Below are 21,686 nucleotides of genomic sequence, written 5' to 3'. Positions count from 1 at the left end.
TTGAGGGAAGTTGGGGCGGAACAACGCGCGACGTACGATTGCGGAATTCAACGATAGTACGACTACGACGTACGATCGATGTACACTCTCCATACTCTCCATTAACTAAGTAGGTCACCCTCCACGGCACAACAACCATGATCATCATGGAGCTCAGGTAAAATTTTATCGACACATCAAGTCGTCAACGACAACGTTGTCAACAAGTCACTGAAACGACGGTCTCACTCTCATGCATGGACATGATGGATGGTCTAAAGTAAGTTAGTATTTTATAGTATTAAATCATTGGGTTGTAGCAGTAGGCCTACTCACTGTAGAACCAGTAACTGGACTGGGGGCGCTGTATTCCTTTTTTTGAAATTTTGACATTCGTCCTTCCTTCCTTCCTGTGAAAAGTGCAGCCTCACATTTCCGTCATCTCATACTAATTACTAGCGATAAAATATTAATAGTCTAAATTGTTTGCTGAGTACCAGCGTAGATGATGTAGATGTAGTTACTGGAATGGGTACCGGTCACTTCGGCACCTTGCAAACTTGACACTCTGCACACTCTGCACCTTGCAAACTCGGCACCCTCAAACTCGGCACAGGCACAAATACAAACTCGGCACTCAGTTAAAAGCGTGGGAGGCCTCAGTATAATTTTATGTAAAATTCACTCCCAGTTCACTCCCACATGCCCATATAAAAGCTAGATCCTGTGAAGATATTACTATTAGTAATAGTAGGCCTAATAACATTGCAAGGGTCGTGGGTTCGAATCCCACCCGAGTAACATGCCTGTGATATTTTTTCACAGGACTCGGGAAAGTACTGAGTATACAGTGCTAACACACATCGGTGTATGGGTAAAAACCAAAATTATTATTCTTGATCCCCGATGCAAATTTAACATCTATAATATCGTTGCGGTACCCGCTGCCAAAACATAGGATTCAAACTGCCTCTAGCTACCGGGCAACCTCGGTAGTCTAGTTGGTAAGACACTGCTCTAGAATTGCAAGGGTCCTGGGTTCAAATCCCACCCGAGTAACATGCCTGTGATATTTTTTCACAGGACTCGGGAAAGTACTGAGTATACAGTGCTAATACACATCGGTGTATGGGTAAAACCAAAATTAATAGTTATAACATTGGTCATACCTCACACAAAATTCAACTGATCCTCCGTGATGCGGAAATCAAGGTCTACTACCAAACTCGCAACAAGTTGGAACCGAAGTTACACACTCACAAAGACAAGCATGACTCTAGCAGTCGGGCAGGGGTCTATGGAATTAGTGGAATCTTGTGGTAAAGTGTACATTGGCGAGACCGGTAGAGACCGGTAACTACCAGGCTAAAAGAGCTACTAGATTAAAAGGACATAAAGCACACGGCCGCAGACTGAACTAAACATGGTGCGCGGACGGTAAATTATTTCCCTGGGTCCCAAATTTTCTTGAAAGTTCGGAGCGGTTAATTCTTATCAGCTCCCATGACATAGTGATTTTGCCAGGGACTGCTCTATATTACGACATCCCTATGTTCCGAAACCCCTATGTTCCGACACCCCTATGTTCCGACACCCCTATATTCTTACACCCCTATATTCCGACACCCCTATGTTCCGACGCCCCTACATGTGTTCCGCCAACTCAACCATATTCGGACACCCCTATAATGTTCCGACACCCCTATATTCCGACACCCCTATGTTCCGACGCCCCTACATGTGTTCCGACAACTCAACCTATATTCCGACACCCCTATAATGTTCCGACACCCCTATATTCCGACACCCCTATAATGTTCCGACACCCCTATATTCCGACACCCCTATGTTCCTACACCCCTACGTGTGTTCCGACAACCTATATTCCGACACCCCTATAATGTTCCGACACCCCTATATTCCGACACCCCTATAATGTTCCGACACCCCTATATTCCGACACCCCTATGTTCCGACACCCCTACATGTGTTCCGACAACTCAACCTATATTCCGACACCCCTATAATGTTCCGACACCCCTATATTCCGACACCCCTATGTTCCTACACCCCCATGTTCCTACACCCCCTATATTCCAACCACCCAAACACCCCTATGTTCCGACACCCCTATGTTCCTACAACCTGCACCAACATTTTGTGTTAGCCATTATCTAAGAAAAACATTGCAACTTAAAGAAACGACAGCTGACTGCAATTTAATCCATAAACGTCCGGTAGCCTATCTTTATGTAGTCCCCAAACACAAAAGGGTTCAATTTAGATGAAAAGTGTTGTTCTGCTATAGCAACTTTGGTTATTAAGAAGAGATCACTTTTTAAAAAAAGTACAAATTTAACTTATGAATGTTCAAACTTATTGCTGGCCAAAATTCACAGCAAAACCTTTAATACAAGTTGTGTTTTTGTTATTGGTCAACAGAGTAATAATGTGCAAAAATAGGGGTGTCGGAATATGGGTTCAGTTGTCAGAACATAGGGGTGTCGGAATATATGGGTGTCGGAACATCTTTGGGGATGTCGGAATAAAGGCAGAGTTGTCGGAAAATAGGGGTGTCTTCGGAATATAGGTGTGTAGGAAGATAGGTGTGTAACCATTTTGCCATAACCTGGGCTACAAAGCTACTAACTTTCATAGCATTTTTTAAGTACACATAGGCCTACGTTACTTTATTTTTAATCACTTGACTCTGATCGTGGTGATATTGCTTGGTGCCGAGTATGTTTGTCAAAAAAAGGCGGGTGCCGAGTTTGTATGGTGCCGACATTCTTGGTGCCAAGTGGGTGCCGAGTTTGCAGGTGCTGAGTTTGCAAGGTGCCGAGTTTGCAAGGTGCTGAGTTTGCAAGGTGCCGAGTTTGCAAGGTGCCGAGTTTGCAAGGTGCCGAGTTTGCAAGGTGCCGAGTTTGCAAGGTGCCGAGTTTGCAAGGTGCCGAGTTTGCAAGGTGCCGAGTTTGCAGGTGCCGAAGTGTCCGGTATTCACTGGACTACTGGGTCTATTCTCGCTGTAGTTACGCTAACGTAATCTTCCTCCATCATGCTCCTACATCAGTACATTGTGTACCTAGAACTAGATTGTGACATGAGATTTGTTCCGCTATCTTTGTGGAGACGATAGCGGAACAAATCTCATTAGTCATAGTTCTAGGAGTAGGAGTAGGACGGTGCATTTTAAATGTTATTTTTATTATTTATTCAGCATTTCATATTTCTGTTCACATAGTGAACTGTTATCACACAAACTTTTAGCATTTTGTCTACATTAATGTGAAATATTACAACAATTTTTTTTTAAAGTTATAAATATTAGAATAATGGGAATTAGTTGTTGCGCATCTTACTTTGAAGTATCCTATGTTTAGGTAGCGTGACTTTAGCCTGAACATCTGACGTCTGCACACTTCGAGGCTCATGAATGACGCCAGAGACCGGCCTCCAGTCGATGTTAATCTTCACCATTGATCTACATTCATTTCACATTGTGATACGCAGTCAAATTCTACACCAACGCAAGTACATGCACATGCATGTGCTGTATGCAACACACTCAGACGTGGACACAGCATGTAGACGATGACCGAAAAGTAAGCTTTCCATGTTTTGATTGGTCGTCCGAGGTCACCTCAGACTAATGAAAACAAACCCAGATAATTCAATGCAATCCCTGGATCTGAATACATACATAGCAGCTATCTCTACCCTTGCCGATAAAGACAGGGGCCCAGTCTAATTTATAACTGCAGCATCAGAGAAGGCTTTCAGTCCAGACAGATGGGTTTCATTGCACTGGAGGGAGGGCGCATAATATATTGATGATAACTTTTGTTTCAATTATTCAATTAATATGGGAGTGGCTCTAAGCTTGGGCGATACCACGATATTATCGAATAACGCGATATTAATTTGGAAACGATTTTGATATCGGATCTAATTGGTTTTAATCGAAATATCGATATATCGTGATATATTGCGATGTATCGCGATATCGATCAAGTATCGTAATATGGTGATGTATTTCCTAGCTGAGACATCTTGCACCCCATAGGTTTGGAGTAAAACCAGAAGAAGAGGTCAATAGAACACCTCTCTTATGCTATGACTGTCTCTTCTACAACTTTCACTGGGAGTTTGAAGAGTGATGATGTCAAATTTAATTAATCGCGGTTATATCGAATATCGCGATATATTGTCGGCGATATATCGTGAATAAAATAAATCGATATCGCCCAAGCTTAGGTGGCTCATATTACCTGCCAGCTCGCCTTACCCCATTCTCCCAATAGGTTGCTACCACTCCAGTGTTGCTTCCATTTCTGTGATTATTTTGCGAAAAGGAGGTAGAATTTTAATTTTTTTCCACAAACATTTCTTCAGTTAGTTCCCTGAATTACGGACGCTTGAACCAAAACAAAGAGGGGCATGTTTTATACCTGTCACACCAGTTACAGATGCTATATGTGAAATGGTATTTTAGGTGGTAACCTTTTTCTTGCAACGTATTTCTGCTGTTCTTAGCTAGTTTTTGTGTTTAAGCAGCTCTATGAGTTTAGGCCCTGGAGTGCTCCTGAGTCATGCATGTTGAAGAGAAAGCCAATCTGTGCTCTGTTTAAATCTTTGTTTTCTAACATGTCTGCTGAGACCATTCTCAAAGGAACTGGACACCTCTGGTAATTGTCAAAGACCAGTCTTCTCACTTGCTGTATATAAACATATTCATAAAATAACAAACCTGGGAAAATTTGTACTCAATTTGCCTTCGAAGTTGCCAGAGAACAATGGAAGTAAAAACTCCACTTGTCACACAAGTTGTGTGCTTTCAGAAGCCTTGAACTCGAGACCCGAGACCTCAGCTGAGGTCTCTTGTTAAATTCAAATATTTCAGTTTATAGGAATTACTTCTTTCTCAAAAACTATGTTACTTCAGAGGGAGCCGTTTCAATGTTTTATCAACAGCTCTCTGTTGCATGGTTAAAAGAAAGTTTTTATGCTAACAATTATTTTACGTAATTAACATGAATGTCCCGTGCCTTTAAAGACATTTTACGTGTAATACATACAAATTCAACCCCTCTCCCCCTTTTTCTTTTTTTACAGAACCTGATTGTTTGGACCTTGATGTGCAGATATCACTTTAAAATGTGTTTGCCCTTGATGTTCTTGTACCCATGACATGTTTCCTGCTATCTGTTGTGCGTTCATCCAAGATGGTAGAAGCTAACCTGGTCCTGTGCAATGTATTCTGGCGTGCAAATCTCACCTGTAACTCTTACGTCCATGGTGATCCAAAACTCAACTTTGATGAACTTTGGCCTAATGAATTACAGCTTTCAAGACTACTAGAATGTCTGTTTAATGATGGTTTTCGGCTTCAGGCATTGGCATATAGCAAATATGCAGTACAATGTGGATCATTAAAGATGCTGAAAGTGCTACTTAAGAAAAAATATATTGGTAAGTACTGTAGAGTTATGATGCTTTGCTAAAGTGACAAGACAATGTATTTACTACCTGCTACGTACTAAAACGATTTAGCATCGCTTATCACCCGAACTTGCACACAAGGTCAGGTTAGAGATGTTGTTGGAATAATAAGGAAAACCATTTATTGAGGAACAGAACTTCTTCTTTTTTGTGCATGCTTGCTGAACTTGCTTTGTAAAGAAATGTTTCTCATAGTCCTTCTGATTGGTAGATGTGGTGGGTGTGTTTTTATTCCTTCATTTTTCAGGGTGCCCTTGTAGTCGGGTGCATCCGCTGGTGTACTGACATGACTGAAGGTCAAAAACAGCATGGAACATAGTGAAGTACCTTGTTGACACCCGGCTTAACTGGTACCGGTACATGTCAAATCTGATGCCTTGTCATCCATGACTTGGGAAAGTGCATCCATTGCAAACCTCTAAATCCCATAGTGTTGTAACTTATACAGCAACTGTTGATATGGAAACCGGTAAAAGGCTTTGGAAAAATCCATAATTCACAGAATCAATTTGTTCGTGCAGTCATGAGGAGCTGTGTCTCATGAGAACATCCAAGGCAGAACCCATATTGGACATACCAACAAAGATATTATTAGTACTTAGCGGTCCGTTTCACTAAATGATGTGCTTGCCTAGTTACTTACAGATTGAAGTGGTGGATACTGGTCTGTAGTTAGGTGGGATTCTTTTATCACCCTTCTTTAATATGGGAAAAATATGGTGAATGCTCTATGTTCCAACACCCCTGTGTTCCGACATCCCTATGTTCCGACATCCCTATGTTCCGACATCCCTATGTTCCGACATCCCTATGTTCCGACATCCCTATGTTCCGACATCCCTATGTTCCGACATCCCTATGTTTCGACATCCCTATGTTCCGACATCCCTGTGTTCCGACACCCCTGTGTTCCGACATCCCTGTGTTCCGCCATCCCTATATTCCGACATCCCTATGTTTCGACATCCCTATGTTCCGACATCTCCGTGTTCTGACACCCCTGTGTTCCGACATCCCTGTGTTCCGACATCCCTGTGTTCCGACATCCCTATGTTCCGACACCCTTGTGTTCCGACACCCCTGTGTTCCGACATCCCTGTGTTCCGACATCCCTGTGTTCCGACATCCCTATATTCCGACATCCCTATGTTCCAACACCCTATGTTCTACTGTTGGAACATTAGTCAATAAAATATTAATCAGTCAGATAAACAAGATTGCGGCGAGTGTATAATTAGATTGCAGCGATTACATGTGTATGCTCGAGCACCAACTGTTGAAAAACCTTATAGTTAGTTTCCCACAGAAAAGAATGGCCAGAAAACCTTCCACAATATTCTCTTGGTATTTAAAACAGTCAGCTGGTTGTATGTAACAGTATCAGGCATTCAACTTTTCAGCTGATCAGCTGCTTGAATTGTAACATACATAACAACGCTGCAATCTTATTCTATACTCGCTGCAATCTTGAATATCTGACTGATTAATATTTGATTGATTTCTTCAAATTTTGTTTGTCAGCTGTGCCATTTAACATTTTTAAACACAGCACAAAATCTTACTATCCATAAACGTTATGCCTAGTACCATGTTCCAGATGATCTGCAGTTGCACAAATACCTGATTTACCAAAAAGTTAATTTGTTTATGGTTTGCAAGAAAAAGGTCATAATGCTGTTTGATTTTCTCCTGATTTATGTTTGACACAGATATAAAAGATGTTTTCAATGATGGAAAAAGTTTGCTGCACATTGCATGTGTTTCATCAAACACCAAGGCAGTTGCATGGTTGATAAATGAAGGTATTTCCCTCAGAACACTTGACAATAATGGTAAGCAAACTAATACACTATTCCAATTTAACTTAAAATCGGCCTCTGTATTAGCAGACCAAATGTACACCCAACCCTCTCTTACCTCCCCCTCCCACCTGTCCTCTCATCACTACGTGGTCTTGTAGTGTGCACCCTCATACATTCCCCAGCTTTAACTCTTCCTTCCTTCCTGTAAAGTGCAGCCTCACATATGTGAAGATAAGATTCACTGCGTGTTTTGGTATGCGTCCAAGAAAGAATTAGTAGGACATGGTGTCTAGTCTGGAAATATGTACAGATAGTGCAAGTTAAACTGATGAGCTACTTAGATGGATGAGCCTTAAGTGCGAGCTTAAAGGCGTCAAATGATTTGTACTCCGCTGGGTCTACTGCTAGGCTATTCCAGTTCCGGATGGTACGGGGGAAGAAGGAGTTAGTCAACACTGTTGATTTGGTGTGAGAGATAACAAAGTGGGATTTGTGACCTTTGGTTGATGTAGATAGATGGATGAGGTACTGGTTCCACTCAATGTTGATGAGACCGTAATAGATTCTTGTACATCATAGCCAGGTGACTGCTAGTGCGTCGGTCCTGTAGGGATTGCCAGTTAGTTCCTGTAGAATAGCAGAGACACTTCTTGTCCTGTCGTATATCCCTGTGACAAAGCCGGCTGCATTGCGTTGGACTTGTTCCATTTTCTTTGAGCTGCACTGTGTGTGGGTGTCCAATACAAAACTAGGTACTCAACTATTGGTCTTACGAATGTGTTGTATGCAGATTCCTTGATCTTGTGACTGCAGTGCCTGAGATTTATTACGGGCTTGGGTGGAATTAGCTTTTTTAGTGATTGTGTCGACATGGGCATTGAAGCTTAGATGAGAGTCAAAGGTACTTTGCTGAATGTTCATGTAGAACTTCTTATGTGTGACCATGGATGATGCAGGAGACTCGGATGGGCCTGCGCTTGTTGGTGATTTGGAGCACATTGCACTTCTTAGCATTGGACCTCATCAGCCACTTTGACTCCCAGTCTTGGAGGGCATCAAGTTCTTTTTGGAGGCTGGTCGTGTCATTGAAGGATGAGATGCTGCTTGTATATAATTATGCCGTCTTCAGCTAGTGTTGGATACAATTAGGAAGATCATTGATGAAGATCCCTGTGGTACTCCTGATGTTACATGGGAGTCTATGCTTTTCTGACCATCAGCTGCAATGAACCTGGGACTGTTTAAGGGACTTCATAATTAAGGGCACCAAGCTTCTTGTTTCTACTGCCAGCTGGTACGCTTTTCACAATGTCATAGATGGACTTGTTGTATGCATTGAGCAGGTCTTCTGTGTATCTCTCTTTAGACCTCGGAAGCGGGCCCAGTCCTTATCTCTGTTAGTTCGACTAGCTTTCCTGTAGGCCCTTGCTTTGCATCTAGAGGCATGCTTGGTGTCGGAATTAAACCAGGGTTTGTTGAGTCTATTTGAGCCTTGTTTGGAAGGAACATAAGCATCAATGACATGAATCAGTTTATGGTGGTTGGCCTTGTGAAGATCTTCAACTGGAGTGGTGGTAGAAAACTCAGAGGTGAAATGAGGTGACCATTCCTTTATTCTCATGTCCATGAATACCATTTCATGGTCACTCAGCCCTGGTAGGCCAGAACATGTGTTGACAATTGAGGGGAGGTTAGTTATGATGACAGACATCCAAGATGTTATTACCTCCGGTAGGGAAATCAATCATCTGCTCGAGCCCAGATCTATTGAGGACCTGCAGGAAGGATTCACTGATTGTAGTCCGGTGCTGATGGGACTTGATGCTGTTAGTAGCCCAGTTGATATCGGGTAGATTGATATCCCAGCTATCCAAATTGCAGCATCAGGCGTGTCATGGCCGAGCGGTTAAGAGCACCGGATTCAAGCTCTGGTGTTTGATCAGCAGAGTGTGGGTTCGAATCCCGGTCATGAAACTTGCTATGTAATATTGGGGGGGGGGGGTAGTGCTTTCTGCTCCACCGGCCAGGCTTAGGACTGATGATACCCAAGCCTACATCCGTATGGACTGTAAAAGGGGTAACCCTGTTTCAGGTGGCAACGGCCTCTGGACAAAAATAATTGCATGGGGACTTGCATAACAAAATAAAATAAAAATAATAAAAATCAAAAAAATCAGGATTGTTCAGGCAGATATCAGAAATGCCACTGGTAAGATCATTCATGTGATCGATGCTGCAGTTAGGTGGGCGGTAAAGAGAAGCTACAATTATTGATTGATTGCCGTTGATGATTTTGGCAGCTATGAAATCAGCTTCTGTTTTGATGACCATCTGATGGTTGTTAAGGCTAGAATGGATGCCTAATAAGACGCCACCGTAGCCATCCTTCCTATCGCAGCGGTAAAGGTCATACCCCGTTGGAAAGACTTCGCCTTGAGAGATTGATGGTTTGAGTCAGTTCTCGCATCCGTAGATCACATCGGGCTTCACAGCTTCAACTAGACTCCAAAACTCTTTACGCTTTGAGAGGATGCTCTGAAAATTTATTTCAAGAAGGTGAAGGTTTTGAAAGGAATGTTGTTTGGCCTTATTTGGAGATGACATGGCGAGGGGGAGCCAGGTGGGGTTGAGCTGGTAGAGCTTGGTGTCGAGTGATGGTAGTCTCAAAAACACTAGTTGAAAAGATGAGCAGACCACATCTGGGCATTTCCAAGCCAAAGTGGACATAACTCAAAAAAATCAAATTGTGCCTACATGTTTCTTTACACTTTCTTATTATTCCAAACACATGCCAGGATCAACTTCAAAACCTTTTTTTAGAATTTGCTTCACAGTTTGATTATAAAAAAATCATTTGTTCGGAAAGTGTATTTTCAGTGGGAAAACTTTAAAAACTTAGATTTTTTTCAAATGGGTCCAATGTTTTCAGCAATAAGCAGTTTTCAATAAAAGTCATTACATTTTATATCCATGAAATATGGTGTACAAGAAATATTCATCCAATTTTAACCATCACCCTCCACTTTTCCTTTCATCGCTTACCTTCAGATACTTTAGATATAGTGTAGCACGAGTTACCGAAACACACAATATTTTAACTTTACTACAAAATGGTGACACTTTAATTGATGCCAATTAATATCTATCTTCTACCATTGGTGCCTCAAGTATTTATAAGAAATTGAACTGTCAAGCATTATCTACTACATTATAATGATCCGTTAAAAACTGTTGCACGAGTTACCGGTAGCACGAGTTACCGATGTAGCACGAGTTACCGATGTAGCACGAGTTACCGCAATTCACTCTCCCCTAAACCAGCAGGAGGATTCAGTTAGTTTTACCAAGTATTACTTGGCAACAACTGAGAGCTCTCTTCTGCATATAATGATATGCATAAATGCAATATTAAAGCCTGGGGTCTATGGTAGGCAGTGGCAGGCAAACTACTAAAGACCTAAACACTGACATTTGTGATGGTCGATGGTTTGTAAATATTGTGGTTGAATATGAAGCCTTATGAAGGAGACCACTTTCCCGGTGAAGTTGTGCAAAATGGGCAAAATTATTTTACAAGTTGCTGAGGAATGCTATTTAAGAAACTTTGACATTTTGTGAAATAATAGTAAGTTGTTAATGGCCGGACAAACTGTAGCACGAGTTACCGTAGCACTAGTTACCATGTTTTTTGCATGTCAATGTGAAATTAAGACGAGCACATCTTTCTAAGGTATACCATAATAAACTAAGGCATAGTAGTTACTCATCATATAATCAATTAGACTTGATTGGTTTTTGTTTCAGGACACGATCACAATAAAAATGGGTAATTTTTTAACATGTCCTCTGCTCGTAGCACGAGTTACCGATATTCAGAGCTGTCCCATGCATACAACAATTTTTTTTTTCTCGTCAAATTACTATGAGGATCTAGCCTTGGATGTTGGCTTTCAAAATACAAAACATTAAGATTCAAATCAAATATTGTTTAATAACTGGAGCCTGGAGTATGAAAAAGGACACCATAAACTGTAGCATGAGTTACCGTGGAATTGCCCATCTGTACATTCCCATGGTAGATCAAATTGCCCAAGGACTTGTAGGGTGGTGTAGACTGACACAGGCTGCGTGAAACCAGACATTACATGATTCACAGAGTATGCTAGCTTTGGCACCCTTGTAGGACGTACATGCTCGGTTGCATTCCCCACATGGATATTTAAGGGGGGGGGGGCAGGGTTGGACTCCACATCACCTGCTTGACGGATTGATTGACTTGCAGGTAAATGGAGTAACACTGTAACACTGCCAATATACAGCAACAAGATGGTAGTAAGAACTACCCAGAAGGATGACCCGGGGGGACAAGGATGATGAAGATGACATGAACTTCTAGTTGAAGTTGACATTATTGCTTGACCATAACTGTTGTAGGTAGTACTGGGTTTGTGTTCATAGAGTTTGGATAGAGTTCATCACTAGTTCAGTTGGCCATAATATCGTTGATAATGGCTGAATTATAACACTAGGATAATAATTACACTTACAGAGGTGATGCTCAGTGTAGAAGCAAGGATTGAAAATCAGGATAAGGAGAAGGACGATCTGATCGACAAGATTCTTAAAATCACATACGACTATCCTGTAACTCTGTCTTAAGGAGGAACAAAGCCTTTTGAAGCTTGCCTTATCCTATTTTCTGTCAATCTTGTTATATGGCACAATCACATAATTTTTATGTTTGTAGGTTGCTCTCTTCTCAATTTTGGTTTAATCAAGAGAAGTCTGGATTTTAGGACATCCTGCTGATTGTGAAGGATGGGACTGTTGAAAAAAGGTGAAAAACAAAACATCAAAGGTAGATGCATCTTGCTGCTAAGAAAGGAGAAATATTTATAAAAGAGTTGTGATAGTGATACTTGCCAAACTGACTGACCTATATAGTTTTGTAATTTGTATGGTTAATGTTTTACTTAGGACGAACACCAGATCAACTGTGTTTCTGTTCAAGTACAAGAAAGGAGTTGCCATCTCGGTATCACACACTAAAAATGACCAAAAAGCAAGTGGCTGCTGTAGAGGACATTGAGAGAATTTTTGAACTAGTGAGAGATCCTGCAGCTTTTGAAGATCTTCAGATAATGTTGCAGGTACAGTTTTAACCTTTTAAAGTACATCAGTTACATTACATATTTATTTTAGGGACGTTCCACTTCTAAGCTAAGCGCTTTGTCTGACTGGCATATAACAATGCTCACTATCGTTTATACCAGTTTTGATTGTCATAGATGCATTGTGGGTTGGGTTGGACTAGTTAGTCATAACTGTTGTGGATATCAAATGCCCTATAGTCTTTGAGCAAGTTCGAGTGTGCACAATGGTTTTAACTAAAGGTTGACCATTTTGACTCAAACCCAGGCTGGTCGACCATTGGTTGACTACTGTGGTCGACCATTTGGAACCAGCCTCGACCCCATGGTTTCTTCACTGGTCCCAACAGCATGTTCCATTCTAACATGTGTTAAGCGCAGAGGGGAACCAGTGACACTCTAGCGAAAAGGTGGAAAGTTGACTAGACTACCAAACGAGTCGTTCGGGTGAGTACGTTACTGCGCATGTGCGTTGCTAGTCTGTGGTCGACCACTGGTGGACTATTTGTGCGCACTCGAACTTGCTCTTTGTTGTAAGTGTATCTTCCTCATCTTGTGATCCTGATGGCTTCCCTGAACCATCTATCGACTCTGTGGCTTGTAAGTCGCACAGCGTTTAAGCCGCAGCGGGCACTGCACACACACTAGAGTAACTATAAAAACTTGTAATGCACACTAAGCCACCCTGCTGGGTGTCCAAGGCGCTGTAAAACCAATACCAAAGAAAGCAGACCAACAAAATCAGTCCTTGAAAATCTGTGACATAAGATAAGTTTTTAGAAGAGATTTAAATTTGGTGGTACAAAGACAAGATCTAAGATTAAGTGGTAGAGAGTTCCAGATGCATGGCGCAGCCGAAGAAAAAGACCTGTTACCCCAGGAGTGTCGAGACTTGGGTTCATTGAGTAGAAGCGTGGAATTGGATCTAAGATTCCTTGACGGAGTGTAAACTTGAAGTAGTTCTGAGATATAATGGGAGCGTTGCAGTTAAAGGGTCTTACTAAGTTTTAAGATAGTGATAGTAGAAAGCTTCCCTTAAAATATTACTTACTGAGGTGCTGTAGTTTTTGATAAATGAGTAAAACAATGTCACAAAAGTAATTTTTGTCTCAGTTTTAGCAAGTAAAATTGTATTAACCAGTTATGGTATAATAAACTGGTTACTCATTTCTCAAAAAGGTAATATTTGAAGGGAAGCTTTCTACTATATATCATTATCTTCAAACCTTGTAAGTTTAATGTAAATCTGTGGACATTTTGAAAAAGTATGTGAATCTTTTAAGTGCTTGTGGACAATAAACATCAACTTGAAGATGCTTTGTTGAGAGATAGAGAGCCAGTGAAGGTATTTCAGAATGGGGGTGATAGAACAGGATTTTCTAGACAGTGTCACAATGCGAGCTGTGGTGTTTCGGAGGTGTTGAAGACAGGAAATCTGGTTGTTAAGAAGACTGTAGAGAACAGCGTTGCTGTTGTCCCCGCTAAAGATCATGAGCGAGTGCCTGGCTGGCAGAAGAAAGGACATGTATGTGCCAATCATTGAAGGGGACCTAAACCAGTGTTCCAAGCTTGAATCAAAGTTGTGTTCTTCTATGATCATTAAATTTTGTACAGGGGGTTTAATGCCCTTCAGGTCTTAATAATTTGCAAGCGGTCACCAGTGAAAGTCATAATTGACATGAGCTTGGTATGGGGTCCGAGTTTTGCGACTCCGCCACTGAAAAGATATGCTGGGATTTTTTAACATTTCGTCAGAACCATCTCGTCACACAGACCATGTTTTTTTCTATAAATATTTAACAAACGATCTTTTAAAAGTGTCTGTTTGTTGTTGGTATTCAATATTAACTTATTTGCAAATAGTATAAGCCTCCCAGCGTATATGAGGGTCAAAATCAGCGTATAGTTCGCGGCATATACATGTAAGCCAAAGATTACACATTCAGCAATTACTGTGGCATTGTCCGATTTTTATGGTGTGATTGGTGGCCACAAGTGGTTGGTAACTGCAAAACTATGTTGCTCGGTAATTGAAGATGAGCAGGTGGATAGGAATTAGTAGCATGCCATTAATGACAACAACAAAAAGTATTTAATTGTTATTTTAACTTGGGTACATTGCATGTACTTCAGCTGGCAGTCATACCACTTGCTCTTATATCGGGATAAACTATAGAAAGGATTGGGGTAACTCAGTCAGTAGCAAAACTTAAAGCATGTTCTAAAGTAATTTGAAATTTCCAACTTGTACACAGTTTTAAACATGTACTCTGAATCTTCACAGTATTGAATATTTCAAAAGAAGAATACTGTACTATTTCATTAATGAACTAAGTGTGAACTGACCTTACAAATGCATGTAATGATATATGTAATCAAAGTTACCTTTGCTTTTAATTGTTGTTAAACCTTTCAGACACTTGAATTTGATGTTAATAACAACAAGGATCGTAATGGAGATTTACTTGTTCATATCGCTGTTCAACAAGGACTGTCTCATTTGGCTGTGATCCTGAATCTTGTTTTAGTACATGAGGCTGATGTGGAAGCAGTAGATCACAATGGTTTGACACCTCTATGCATAGCTGCCAAGCTTGGCTATCACATTTTAACAGAGGTAGGTGCATACAGTGTGTCTATACATATTGTACAAGAAGCCTGTTGTAATCATTATTAGTGTGGATTTCTTACTACTATTGCATACATATTCACAATTTTCATTTTAAGGGCTGATGGGACAGGCAACATCCAAACACCTAATTGTGATTGTTTCAGTCTTTTTTCTTTGTATAGTTTAACTTATTCTTATTGATGAACTTTGTCCACAAGCAATGCAATGCAAAGCTTGCATCGCCTTGAAACATGAAACATTGGTACCAGATAATGAGTAATTTGTGATGTCATTGGTTGTTGAATAACATAAAAATAAAAGTTAATGTTTTCAAAAAATCCTAACTCCAGAAGCATTAAATCTACATGTATCTTTGAAGAGGTCTTTAAAAATATACCAAAATTTTGACTTTTGCTAATTAAGTATGTTCTGTTTGCTAGCACAAGACAGTACAGTTATAGCAGAAAATTACAGAAATCATCTTTTTTTCAAACAGTGTCAACATGACATCATCAAGCATTCCTTGCTGTCACCTTAAAGGCATATATGCAGTTTACAATTTTGAAAATTAAGTAAATATTTTTTCAGGCCTTTTAATCCTTTCTACAAATAAAATAAGTTTTTATGGATGTCTTAAAATATGCAAAAATATATCAAATCAATTTGATAAAACATTAAATAACTTACTTTATACATGTACCTCATTTTGGTAATGATGTTTGTGATATAGTCACAAGAAGCATTCATTCATTCTTTCTTCAAGGTATGTTCTAATTTTCATAGCAGCCAACCATACCAGGAGACACATGGCAAACCCCTCCCCTTAGCGATGAGTGTACTAGGATCTATTATGTGACACAACACACAGGGGTACATACATTAAACCTGTGTTTGCATTACAGGTTTTGGTCTGTTTATTGGGTGCTGATCCAAACGCCTACAGTATCTGGAATCATTGGACGCCTCTTCATTATGCAGCAAAAGCCAATTATGTATCAATCATTGAGTAAGTGTCTAGTTTAAGAGTCTCTGCCTGTAAGAATGGCAGTAATCACTTATCAAAGTTTCAGCCAAACGACCCTCTTAAAACGGAAAGTGTATTCCTAGTTAATACAAAAATGTGCTCCGAGCTCATCCCAACAGAAGGAAAATATGTTTTTAAACCTCCAGTTTGGCACATAACAGAATTAAGCGGATAAAAATCCTTGGGATCTTATTGGCTCGTTTTATAATCAAGTCATTCATGCAATTACCAGGTTAACCGCTAATGACATGAAAAGTGTCTCAGGTTTACAAAATGCCAATAAAGTAGCAAATAATTGTTTGTATTCCACTCATGCTTTTGTGATGACAATAGAGTGAGTAGTTTAAATTATGGTTCCTTATAAATTTCAAATTTACATAAAATTTGCTTTTAAGATGTCTTGCAAGGAGAGGAGCAGATATGAATGCGGAAGACAGGTTTGGGTTCAGAGCTGATGATACTACCAGGATGGTTGCTCAACATACCAAAGACCTTATTAAGAACCTGCGGTTTCTACGTTACCAACACCTTACCTGCCTCACTAAACACGTAAGAACTGTTATTCTGTAAATTCACAAGGTTCATTCTAATTTTGTATTTGTGATGTCACTTTTTGTTGAAAGATTGAGCATTAAACTCTCCTTTCTCACATGGTGCGAATAATTTTTGCTCATCTTGAGGAGAATGCTGGACTGCTGGTGGTGGTGGTGGTTGAGCTTAAAGTCAATCGAAGAGCATCCTCTAATTTGTTCTTGTACCACAATTGCTTTGAGTCAATGTTAGCCCAAATATCTTGAACTATTTATTTGGCTACAAATGGCTCTTAGTATTGGTGTGATAGATATAATATTTATTCACTTCAAATGAAGCAGACTTATTAGCTCATAATTATTGACAAAAAAGAACTGAAATCCACCATAACTAACAATTATTGAAAGACCAGTGCTTTACATGTATTTCATTTTAAATTTGATGTTATAATTGATAAGAATTTGTTTTATTTTGCCCAGGGTAATTTGAGCCCAGGCATGATTCGGCCGTTGGATATGTTCTCAGTTGACAGTCAAGGTCAAACTCTAGTGATGGCAGCTGCTCAGATGAACCGATGTGATAATCTTATGGTGCTATTACATAATGAAAGATGTCCTATTGATGCACAGGAAACAAAGGTTGGCTTATGCTTGATTAGAGAGTGATGGAAGTCATGTTGAGCACCCACTATTGTGAATAAACCTTTATGGTGTGCACATTTTAGGGTTGCCCTTGGAGAAAGACGTTTTAGGGTTGTTTTAAGGAGGTGAAAGGTCACAGGGCAAGGTCAGAGTGATGAGTTAAGGTAACGATAGCTGTAAGTACTTGAATGAACTCTAAGCTTGGGCGGTTCCAGAAATTTGGGGCTCGGTTCCGGTTCCGAAAAAAAGCTCGGTTCTAACATACCCGGTTCCAATTCAATATAAAACATAAGCCGTCCTTCCCGAGCTCACACACACACAATTGAGCCGATCTATTTTAACTGAAAATAACCAAGTTAATCAGACATCGGTCCCGAGCTCACACACACACAATTGGAGCCGATCTATTTCTAACGAAAATACCAGAATACCCACCCCAAGTCAATCAGACATCGTGCCACCGAGCACCTATTCTCCCTGCATTTAACCAAGTCTTTGATTTAGCCGGCAGTACGTCCGTTGTGTATCAGTACGTCCGTAGTGCAGTACGTCCGTAGTGCAGTACGTCCATAGTGCATGCAGTGTGTCGTCTCTGTACATACAAGTGTACATGCCTGTACATGCATACAGTACTGTGTGTTTTGTGCATGGATGGGGCAAGCTTTTATGAATATGGATATATCGGCAGCCAATCACAACGTGCTGTCTATTTGGACTTTGGACTCTGTACATGTACATGTATATGCATGAGATATACATGTATAGATGCCTATGCATTGGAGGGGGCTGTGCACTGTGTATGCAGCCACACGTGATAGTTGATACTCATGTCGGCTTGAAGCCTTTGCACACTGTATCTGCGGTCACCGCTTTCAACATCAAGCCTCAATTTCTAGAGCCGGTTCGTCGCAGGATCGGCTCTACAGAGCCTTTTATAGTTGGGACTCGGACTTTTAAAATCGGAACCGACAAAAGCGGGTACCCGGTTCCACAGAAGAGTGGAACCGCCGGTCCGGTTTTCAATTTGGAACCGGGTAGAACCGGGTAACCGAAGGAACCGCCCAAGCTTAATGAACTCAACACAAAAAGCAGAGCCATATTTACAAACCCATGAACAGGCATGAAAAGCTTCCGGGCTAAACTGGAATTTGGGTTTTTTTGTGGGTTTTTTTCAAATTTGTGGTCTTCAAGTTCAATGTGCATTTGATATGAAATTTAAATGTTGTTGTGCTGTCAAAAATCAACTGTGTCTTGCTTGCAAAATCATTTGTCATTTTTTGTCGTAATCTTATACACCTATCAATTGTAAGACACACTACTTGACCCCCGGGGAGGGTGTGTCACTGTCCATACGTGAGTCGGATTTGCGTGTCCAAAGACCCACCCTGAGTCAAAAAATTGACACACTTGTTGCAGATTTGGACGGTCCTCCGAACGATTTTTTTACTTACCAATCGCGGAAAACTACGCACCACGAACGGACATTACCAACGCACATAAAATCTCTTGTAAACTACGCAGGCGCAGTGAATACCAAATAATTCAACCTTACACACCTACAAGACTGAGTTTCGCGGTTTTGCAAGTGCATGCACGTTTTGAGGTGTTAGAGGTTGTACCACTTGATTTTCGAGACGAGCGGTTCCCAGCGCACTAGCTATTAAAACGCACAGAAAACAGAGAGGGGCCCGAATACCCACAATTCAAAAGCACAGCGCGCACGTGTGTACACGATGGTGCGCAATCGTCAAATTGCTTGATACACAATTGGAACTGCCTATTCTGCATTGCGCAAGTTATAAATTGCGCAAAAAAATTGTTGCGCAAATTTGTTGATTGCGCTCGACAGATGAGCGGATGCGTGTTTTGCTGCAAAATAAACGATCGCGGCTAATTAAATCGAGCAAAACACAGTTTGTGGCATTGAAAGGTTGGAATGTCTGCAAATACCAACATCATACTAAGGCGGGGAGGGGTAGGTGGCTTCATTATTTGATTCTCCACCAAATAAACAAAATACATGTTGAAATGGACATCAAAGGAACATGACGTACGTTGACGCACCTCTTAAAGATTTTTTGACTGACTACTATTGGATTCGTCACTTTTTTGAGAGTAAAGACGCAGACTTGACACACCCTCCCCGGGGGGCAAGTAGTGCGTCTTACAATTGATAGGTGTATTAGTCGCTATATTTTAGTTCAGTCAGCTGTGAGCAAAAAGGGCAAAAAGTGGTGACACCTCGTCAGTTAAAATCAGTTAAGGTCACCATGGCTATTCAATAACTCCAATCACAGCGGGGCATCTGTGTTTGAAAACACACCATTCCTGTTTTAATACAGCATTGACACGGGATGAAAACATTTTTAAATACACTGTACATATTTACTTAGTGTTCCTTAATCAGCAAGTTTTCCCTGTTTTCTGCACACAAACCAACCCAAACCCTAAATCAAATGACTTTGTCAGAGATTGAGTTACATTGACTTTGTTCATAATCTCTGCGTTGACATTTTAATTTTATACATGTATTGTCTGTTTAAATTTGACTTTATTCCTTGTTATACATGTCAGTTTGTCTTACTTAGTCACCACCCAAACATCCATGTTTCTTGTTTACAAACACTTAGTTTCTAGTTCTTTTATTGTTTCTTTATTTACTTTTTTTAGTTTTTATTAATTGGTGATTAATTATTCATCAGTTTTATTGTTGAGCATAAAATTCAATCCTGGTAAAGTGTTCATCTTAACCTATCACCAAAAACGCCTTCAATGTCTCTCTTTCTTTTGAATTTTTGTAGAATGGCCAGACAGCTTTATCATTAGCAGCTATGTCAGGGAAAGCAGATGCTGTTCAAACATTATTGAGATACGGTGCACATCCTGGCATTGGAGACATGGGCGGAATGACACCTCTACATCATGCATGCCTGAATACACATGTACAATGTGTACAGGCTATAGTCAATGTATCATCCGGGCTTACAGTAAGTTACTTTTCATGTATCTTACATCTGTCATTTGTCTTTCTTGTGTCATTCATGTATGTTATGTTTTCCTTCATTTATAAAAAGGACATTTATTAACCCATGTCTATTTAAGTTAATCCTTTTAATTTTCCTGTTTGAACCTTAGAATATTGAATACAATTATAGATGCTGTGAATCTCTGAAAACGATGAGCATGTATAATCCATACATCACCTGCCATGTAAACAGTCAACAGTCAAACGAACGCAGTTAGGCACATTTTATGATGGATAGGTTACAACACAAACTACGGCAATTTGAAACGGTGAATTCTATTACAGAAAATATGTCACCTTCGATACCTACAAATGCATTTTAGTGTGCAAGCGCAAGCAAATCAACTGAACAAAAACAAAGCACCCCTCCTTGCACTGCAGGTCCCAAGTGTACACACGTAATACGCCCTTTTTTTTACAGTGCCAACAGTGTCAAGTCATTTTCTCTCAACTCCTGAATTAAAAAAAACTTAGTGTAACACACAATATAGGCAAGCAGTCCAGTTTCCGGACCCCTTTGTACGATGTCAGAATCGACTAAAGGAAAGGAAAACCATTACAGAAAAATGAAATGTGGATCTTGCGGTGGTCTTCCCTTGACCTTGGAGTTTGATGTCCATGCAACATGTCAGAGATGTTGCGTTTGTTCCAAGGAAAAGCCCTGTGGGGTCTTCTCTGGCTGGTCTGCCGCGGAATCAGAGATGATGTATTTTTTTATTGGAAGGTTTTTCTGGCCTGGTTCATGTAGGACAGTCTGACACGAAAAATGTCCATGTTTCGACTAAGAATCTCCAAGATTCAAGATGTTTTCACCAGTTCCCCCACTGAACGACAATATGTCAATGGTGAACAGTGGCGCTTCGGAAGATTTGTTATCCTCAAGTCGTGCTTATGATCGTCCGATATCCTCCTCTGCGTAACAACAGCTTTATCTACACTGTCTTTCCTCCCAGACGATCCTTGCAAGTTTCAGTTGACACATCCTTTCATTGGCCCTTACCTTTTCACCGCCGATGGGTAATTTTGCCTGCTACTTACCCACAGGAACGGCCACCAGATAACAGAGGTTTTTCTCGCTATGACATTCACCCATCACCGCATAACGCAGATTTTTCTTGCCAACATTTCCAAGGTGACGTCTGGCACCAATCCAAGTTTCACGCTACCGCTCTAGAGGTTCTCGTTCCCGGTGTTGTTCACCGATAAGACTGTTGGTCACCTGTGGACGATCTCCGATCACCCAGATGTTTGTCTCCCTTTATGAATCCTCTTGAGCTCCGTTGGGGTCAGATCTTGATTTAGTGGAGCCTGGGAACACTTCAATGCTAGGAACATATCTGCTCCTGAGAGCATCCATCATTAATATAAACAAACAGGTTTTCTGTGAGCCCAAACGCTCCACCTGAACCTTTCACAGTCTTGTT

The 21,686-nt window shown here is 40.6% G+C and overlaps 1 protein-coding gene across 1 annotated transcript in view; it reads left to right on the top strand.

The window, feature by feature from the left end:
- Positions 1-21,686, top strand: part of LOC117291534 (ankyrin-1-like) — a 39,546-nt gene continuing 17,860 nt past the window's right edge. Inside the window, exons 1-10 of the mRNA XM_033773313.1 lie at positions 1-259; positions 3,360-3,581; positions 5,092-5,448; positions 7,188-7,310; positions 12,258-12,430; positions 14,847-15,047; positions 15,944-16,047; positions 16,461-16,614; positions 17,076-17,234; positions 20,039-20,224. Coding sequence (XP_033629204.1) covers positions 5,163-5,448; positions 7,188-7,310; positions 12,258-12,430; positions 14,847-15,047; positions 15,944-16,047; positions 16,461-16,614; positions 17,076-17,234; positions 20,039-20,224 — 1,386 coding nt within the window. The 5' untranslated portion in view covers positions 1-259; positions 3,360-3,581; positions 5,092-5,162. The remainder of the gene's footprint in view (positions 260-3,359; positions 3,582-5,091; positions 5,449-7,187; positions 7,311-12,257; positions 12,431-14,846; positions 15,048-15,943; positions 16,048-16,460; positions 16,615-17,075; positions 17,235-20,038; positions 20,225-21,686) is intronic.

Source organism: Asterias rubens, chromosome 6, assembly GCF_902459465.1.
Source record: "Asterias rubens chromosome 6, eAstRub1.3, whole genome shotgun sequence".
NCBI classification, from domain to species: Eukaryota; Metazoa; Echinodermata; class Asteroidea; order Forcipulatida; family Asteriidae; genus Asterias; species Asterias rubens.
The sequence above is the reverse complement of the archived record's forward strand: the minus strand, read 5'-3'. Positions and strand labels throughout refer to the sequence as shown.